The 6851-nt window shown below is 65.3% G+C and overlaps 1 protein-coding gene across 10 annotated transcripts in view; it reads right to left on the bottom strand.

Annotated features, from left to right (window-relative positions):
- Positions 1 to 6851, bottom strand: part of RBFOX3 (RNA binding fox-1 homolog 3) — a 181205-nt gene that overhangs the window by 3870 nt on the left and 170484 nt on the right. For 7 of the 10 annotated variants that reach the window (XM_013054345.2, XM_013054343.2, XM_013054344.2 and 4 more), the window contains 6 exons: positions 6512 to 6572; positions 3258 to 3311; positions 2911 to 3043; positions 2269 to 2446; positions 1490 to 1551; positions 297 to 375 (listed from right to left, as the gene is read on the bottom strand). In XM_013054345.2, coding sequence (XP_012909799.1) covers positions 297 to 375; positions 1490 to 1551; positions 2269 to 2446; positions 2911 to 3043; positions 3258 to 3311; positions 6512 to 6572 — 567 coding nt within the window. The remainder of the gene's footprint in view (positions 1 to 296; positions 376 to 1489; positions 1552 to 2268; positions 2447 to 2910; positions 3044 to 3257; positions 3312 to 6511; positions 6573 to 6851) is intronic. The other 3 variants (XM_045085785.1, XM_045085786.1, XM_045085784.1) reach the window with 1 other exon arrangement.

Below are 6851 nucleotides of genomic sequence, written 5' to 3'. Positions count from 1 at the left end.
CCTCCTGGCCTCCGGAGCCTTGGAAAACGGGGAATAGCAGGCGTCCCGGGTGCTCCCCAGTGGGTCAGAGGTCCTTACTGGGCAGCTGCCCATCCGGACGGAACTGCCTCCCCCGAAGTCCCCGGGGGCACCAAGGGGCACAGCCTCCCCCCAACTTCCATCTAGGCCTTGGTCCTTCCGGGCGCCGCTCAGAGGGCTGCGTCACTCGCAGGGCCTGCCCTCCCCTTCCCGGCCGCGGCGCCCGGCCCTCCTCGCCACAGCCGGTGCCCAGGGCCGGGCCGGCCCCGCCTCCTTACCATGGTTCCGATGCTGTAGGTCGCCGCAGGGCCGATGGTGTGGTGGTACGGGTCAGCAGCCGCGTAGACCCTGCCGTAACTAGGGAGACGGGCGCAGGGAGGGAGCGGGTGAGCGGCGGGCGAGTCTCCCCTCCAGGGCGACCCACCCACCAGCCGGCCCTGCCCCCCGCCCCTGCATGACCTCCCCAGCCTTTCTGCCCGTTTAGAACGAAGCGTCCAGAACGCGGCTGGCCACCCTCTCACGTCTCCCAGTGTCCACTGACCCTGACGAGGGGCCGCACAGAAGGTAAAAGGGGCCCTCCCAGCGCTGCGGTGGAGGAAAGCTCGAGCCCCGGAATAAGGGCAGGGTGCTGCGGAGAGGCTCAGGGCAGGACCAGAGGACTTGGGGACAGGCAGGGAGGTCACCACAAAGTGTCTTGTGGCCCCTTGACCTTCCTCTCATTCTGTTCAGTGCGTGTGTGAAATGCCAGCTTCTTGCGGGGCAGGCTGGGCCCGCCGTGCACCCCATAAACCCCCATGTGAGATGGTGTGGGTCCATGGGTGCCCCTGGGTGGCAGGGACAGGTGGCCGTCAGGCCCGAGCCCAGCACGTGCCCGGTGGGAGGACTCTGTGCCCGTGTGCCAGGCCAGGCCACCCCTGGGACAGCCCCTGCATCCCGCCCTCCTGACCCAGAGCTAACCCCACCCCCCGGCCTCTGCAGCTGGCCAGGGGGCTGGCAGCTCTCAAATGGCCACACCGCCCCCCTGGTGTCACTACACTGTACCCCGCCCCCCGGCAAGGAGGGCGCGCTCACAGCCTCTCCTCAGCATGAAGGGGCCTCTGACCTGGAAGCCCTGAGCGGGGTCAGAGGGGCATCTGGGGGCAGAAGTGGGGCCTCCTAACTCTCCTGCTCACGGGAAGTCGGGGGCGGGGGCGCCTCCAGCACTTGGGAGGGGGGGTCAGGCCTCCAGGGCTGGGAGTCAGAGGAGAACTGAACTGGGGTTGGGGTTCACGGCCTCCCCCAGCCATGCCAGTAGGAAGTTGACTGAAGAAATAGGGGGCTCGGGGGCTCAGGGGACTCAGACAAGCTCCCCTCCGTCCAAGTCCAGACCCTGTGCCACCAGGCCCCAGGCCTGGGCCGTGGGGAAGTCTTCCTGTCTGTTGAGCCCACCCGCCCTGCCCAGGGCCCCATGGTCCTGCTGTCCCAGCCATACCTGTCGCTGTAGGCTGCTGCGGCCGCTGCAGGCTGAGCGTATCTGTAGGCTGCATAGCCCCCCTGCAGGGGAAGGGGCAGGGAGAGACAGCACAGGGACTTAGTGGTGCGGACACATCTTCCAACCTTTGCCGAGGCCCCGAGGCCCCGAGAGCCCCGGCCGGCGCAGGCCTGCGCACACCTAGCTTCTGGTCTACCGGAGGTCTACAGCCCGCAGACACTGGTCTGGTTCGAGGGCAGGGAGTGGACACAGGTTCAACACACACCGGTGGGCCCCAGTGATATGTCTGGCTGTGTTTGTGGTTCTGACTCATGACCAGTGCCCAGAGACCTGCCACCAGCCCAGTGAACCCCTGAATTAGATGCCGGGGGCGCCGAGAACCCATGAGTGACTCCGGGTGCCCTCCTGGGTCCTGGGAAGGGTCAAGGGCAGACTCAGATCACGTCTTGACCTTGGTACAAAGGGACTGTTGAATTATGGGCAACTGCTCAGACAACGTGGGTGCCCACGGGGGCTCAGTGACCCCAGTGTGGTTAGGGAAACAGGAGAGCCACCCCTCTCCCCATCACCCAGCGTCATGTGGACCGGAGAAGACGTGGGCACAGACAGCCCAGGCTCAGCTATGCCGAGGTCCGAGGGACCCCGTGTCCTGAGCACTCTCATCCTCCCGGGTTCCAAGGATGGGGGGGTGGGTGGGGGAGGGGAAGACCCTGGAAATCAGCTGAAGGCCTGGCCCGCTGTCCCCGCACCCAGCCCCCAGCCCCCCGGGGCGCACTCACATAAATCTCAGCACCGTAAAAGCCGTCCTGATACACGACCCTGGAAGCAAACGGACAAGAGAGTGGTGGGAACGCTGGAGAGGTGGGGTAGGCCGGCTCCGGTGTCTGCGGAGGGAGGGGGCAGGGTGCCAGCCCTGCCCATGGGACTGGCATTTTAACAAGCGTTTGCTCCAGTGCCCTGTTTTGGTATAACAATAGAGTAACACCCTTGCTGGTCAGCTCCGTTCTCCCACAAAGCCATGGGCCCCTCGGCCCATGTTGCTTACCCTCCCCCCACCCCAGCCCAGCCCAGGCAGCTGCTCCCCGAATCCAGGCAGAGGGCACTGGGCCCAGGGGAATGGACCAGAGAGAGCTTAGAGCAGGCCCTCGCTGAGCTCAAGGGCCAACCATGACCCCATCCAATCATTCAGCAAGGTGCTGGGGCTCTAAATGTCCCCCAAATGCCAGTGGCCCTTGGTTCCCATGGCAGGATGGGGCTGGGGTACGATATGGGGGTGACTGTAGTGTGAAGGTCTGGGGGTTCCCACAGCGCCCCGCAGTTCTGGAAAGGCTGCCTCGCCCCTCTGGCTGCCCAAGGCCTCCCTCCCGCACCCCCTGGGCCGTTCTCCACGCCTCCCTCCCGGTGCGTCCCCAGGTACTCACGCTCCATAAGTTGGGATGGGGGGCGGGGGCGGCGCAGCCCGAAACGTATTATACACGGCCCGGCCCCGACCCCGTAGGTGCGCGCCCCTGTAGGCAACGGCTGTGCCCGTGGTGGGGTAGGGAAACCCCGTCACTGCAGGAAAGGGGGCCAGAGAAGAGGCGGTGAGAGGAAAGGCCCAGAGACAGTGCGGGCAGGCCAAAGGGTCCGCCGGGGGCAGCCACACCTGGCCCCGCCCAGCCACACCTGCGCGACCACGCCCCAGCCCGCGCGCCGGCCACGCCTCTCGCCTGGCCACGCCCTCTGACCACGCCCCCCACCGGCCCGGAAGGACGGCTCCAGCCTGTACCTGCATAGAATTCAGGCCCGTAGACGGCGCCTACCACGGGGTTCAGCTTCCAGCCTGGAAGAGAAGCCAAACAACCGCAGTCACCGTCTCCCCATTCTCTCCCCATGTCACACCGTCCCGGGGCCTCCCACGTAGGGCGGGCCCTCTGCAGACGCCTGGCTGGACCCCTCCTTCTGCAGGCAGGGCGAGCAGAGGGCACCCGGCCCCTCCCGGGATGCTGCAGCCTGACCGGGTCTGACCTTCTGCTCCCTAAATGCCAGGGACCAAGTCACTCCTGACCCATCTGTCTTTGTGACTCCACCCCTCCCCACCAAGCCTGCCCGGGGCCCCAGCCCTGCGGCTCGGAGTCTGCAGTCTCTGCCGGCATTAGGAAGGCACATCTGCAGGCCCACAGCCGGGATGAGGGCTCTGGCGGCGCCCCTGCTTCAGCACAAGGCAGAGCCCAGGCATCCGAGCACTGTCCCCTTAGGAGGCCTGGCTGCTTTCGGGGCAGGGTCCTCGCAGCCGTGAGGGGCGGGGCTTCTGCCGCAGCCTCCTCCCACCTCCTGCCCCACAGCTTCTGCCCTGGGGTGGATCCCCACTGCTGTCCTGTCCTGGCCGTCCCCAGAGCAGCCAGTGGAAAGGCTTCCTGGGGAGGAAAGGGCCTTAGGATTCGAGGTAATGATAAAGACGACTGACATTTCCTGAGCACCTCACCCTGGGCCACGCTGGTCTAAACCCAGCCGAGGAGGTGGGTGTCACGCCCCCCCATTTTACGGATGAGCAAGTGGAGGCCCAAGGAGGTGCAGCAGCCTCACAGGCCAGAGCTGGCAAGTGGCAGAGCCAGACCCAAACCATACCCACACTCCTGGCCATTTCCCAGCCCCCAGCTGTCGTCTTTGCCTGCCGCTTCTCTCCGTCTGCGGGGGGCTGGGCTCAGGCCCCTGGCTTGGGGCCCTGGGCTTCTGGGCCAGTCTTCCTCTCCCACCAGGGACCAGGTGCAGGAGTGCAGCCTGCTTCCATCTGAGGCCCCCAGGGGTGGAGGCCGGCCGGCTTTGAGGGCGCTCTGGCCCCAGCTGCTAGCTCAGCACGGGCTGGGGATGTATACTTGACTGAGCCCAGCCCCCTGGCCCTACCAGTGTATCTGGTCTTATGTTTGCAGGAGGCCCTGAAGGCTCAGCTCCGTTTCCCTCTTGACTTTGTGAGGAGGGACAAAAGGGACTGAGCCCACTGGCCAGCTAGCGAGACACCTCTGGAGAGTGTGGCAAAGAGCCAGACCAGGCCACTGGTGTCAGACTCTACCTGTGGGCCTCATACCCAGATTCTAACATCCCTGTTGGGCGTCTGGCTGGAAGGCATTTAGGACAGAGTGTCTGCGACCACGTTCCTCCTGGGGGCCCGTTCTCCACTTTCCAGGGCACTGTGGGCCACCTTCCCTCCCTGGTCACCATCACCTGACCAGCGTACATGTCTGTGTCTGAACGTTACTGCTGAGAATCTGGAACCTTCTCTAAATCCCCGATCAGGAGGGAAACAAGGTTTAATTTCCAGTCCCACGAACCGAGTCTTCTTAGTGAAAACCCATGACGGAGCAGAGTCCCGGAGCAATGGCCCGAGTCCACCTCCTCCCGGCTGCAACCCGGTGGTTGCTCTGGGTCCATTCCTAAAGGTGGAACTTCTCTTGAGATGGCCCCGGCATGTCCAGCCACTGATTCTCGAATCCGGGGCCTCTGTCTGTCACTGCTCCTGGGAGCCTCTGTCACCGCTGCCAGTTCCATTTCACTGTGAGGGACTCCAGATGAAGAGGCGGCTGGAGACCCTCCTGGGTGGCTCCTTTGTTTCTTCTGTAAACGGTCTTAACACCTGGTCAAACCTGGTGAGCTCGAGGCAGACACTTCTGCTCCCCTCCCCCTCAACTGACGAACTTCTGAGTGTTCTGGAGTGTTCCAGCCACACGCCCGGGTCACCAGAGCCCGCACGCTGGGCTCCACTGTCCGCCACAGAGAACCCGGGCCCGGCCCACTGCGGCCTTCGTCTTTCTTGCTCAGGCCGGTGAGGAGGCGTCCGTGGGGCTGTGACCGAGTCCGTGAGGCTGTGACCGGGAGCACTTGGCCGTTCTTGCCGGGCGAGCCGCACTGCTCCCTCCCGTGCCCAACCTGCGCCGGGAATGCGGTCGCTCAGGGCTGGACTCCGTTCGGAATTCGTGCTTCCTGACTTCCTCAGGCTCTCCCAGAGAGCCGGGGGGGGGGGGGATGGGGGGTGGCTCTTGGGTAAAGCAGGCGTCCGGCTCCCAGTGATCGTCCTGACCCTCTAAACACGTCCGTCGACCGCTCTGCCTTCCTGAGCCATCACACAACAGGAGCTCGGGACACTGGCTAAGCCAGGCACCCCCAGAGTTTTAGGAAAACGTGAGCTTTCATAGTCCTCGGGATGGGAGCCAAAATAATCTAGTCTAAATGCGGACCCTGTCGTGCTCCAGGAGGGCCCATGGGGAGGGCCTGCTGGTGGGTCACATGGTGGATTCCCCCCCAGTGTCCTGCCCCTTGCTGGCCTGTCACCCGAGTCACACAGGGACAGGAGGGCGGGGGGCTGAGAAGCCGAGGTGCCTGCCCGCAGGGAGGTTCATCCTGACTGAGCAGGGCCGCCGTCCCCCCGCACGGGGACAAACTCAAACAGGCCCTGAACATTGCCGGCTGCGCTCCAGCCTGTAAGCCCGTCTGCATTGCTGGTCGGAGCGGAGACCCGCAGGGACAGAGGGCCACCCCCCCCCACCTGGCCTCCGCGGTTCTGTCTTCGAGGAGGATGGGGTACCTTGGCTCAGGCGCTGGGCGTGCAAGCCGGACCGCTCAGCTGAAGTGCATCACAGACCCCGAGGCTCCCGCGGGGGCCTCGACCTTCCAGGGTCTGCAGGGCAGGGGGAGGGAACTGCCCTAATCTTCACTTTCACTGAGTATGCAGGGCCTCTAGCCCAGGCACCCCTCACTGCCTAGAAACTAAGTAACGATCCAGGAAGCAGCCACCACACCCACGGTGCCCGAAGCCTGTCCACGTGGGTGCGCTGCGGGCTTGGGAAGGCCCAGGCGTCCTGCCAACTCTGTGGGGGGGGTGGGCGGCCCCAGCCCTCCTCCAATCCAGGCCCTGCTGACGCGGCAGAGCTGGGACACGAGGGGACACTCAGCATCCAGGGAGGGGGGCCTCTAGCGGCCAAGGCCCCTGCAGGGCCTGTGTCGGGGCCCACGGCCCCTGCGGCCTCCCCGAGGTCCTGGGCCCCTTACCGTTGGTGTAGGGGTTCGCCGTCTTCTTATTGGTCATGACGCGGGCTGTGGCGTTGTTGACCTGCCCAGAGCGAAGGGGGAGAAGGTGAGCATGAGGGAGACTTCGCCTTCCCGTAGGCCTCTGGCCAACCCGGTCCTGTCTGGCACTGCTTCTGCACGGCAGTCGCTGCTGTCCGCCTGGCACCCAGCCCTGGCCTGCCCTCCTCCCGGGCCTCCGCTCTCCACTGTGCTGCCCCCCACTCCAGGGAGCCTTGGCCACCACTGCTCCCAGCCCTCAGCTCAGGCACCGTGTCCGGCCACTGGTTCTTGTCCTTCCTGTCCTGCTCCCACAGACCAGGCC

The sequence above is a fragment of the Mustela putorius genome, unplaced genomic scaffold (assembly GCF_011764305.1).
Source record: "Mustela putorius furo isolate JIRA1106 unplaced genomic scaffold, ASM1176430v1.1 tig00000873_pilon_pilon_pilon, whole genome shotgun sequence".
Taxonomy (NCBI): domain Eukaryota; kingdom Metazoa; phylum Chordata; class Mammalia; order Carnivora; family Mustelidae; genus Mustela; species Mustela putorius.
This window is presented reverse-complemented; position numbering and strand designations above follow the sequence as displayed.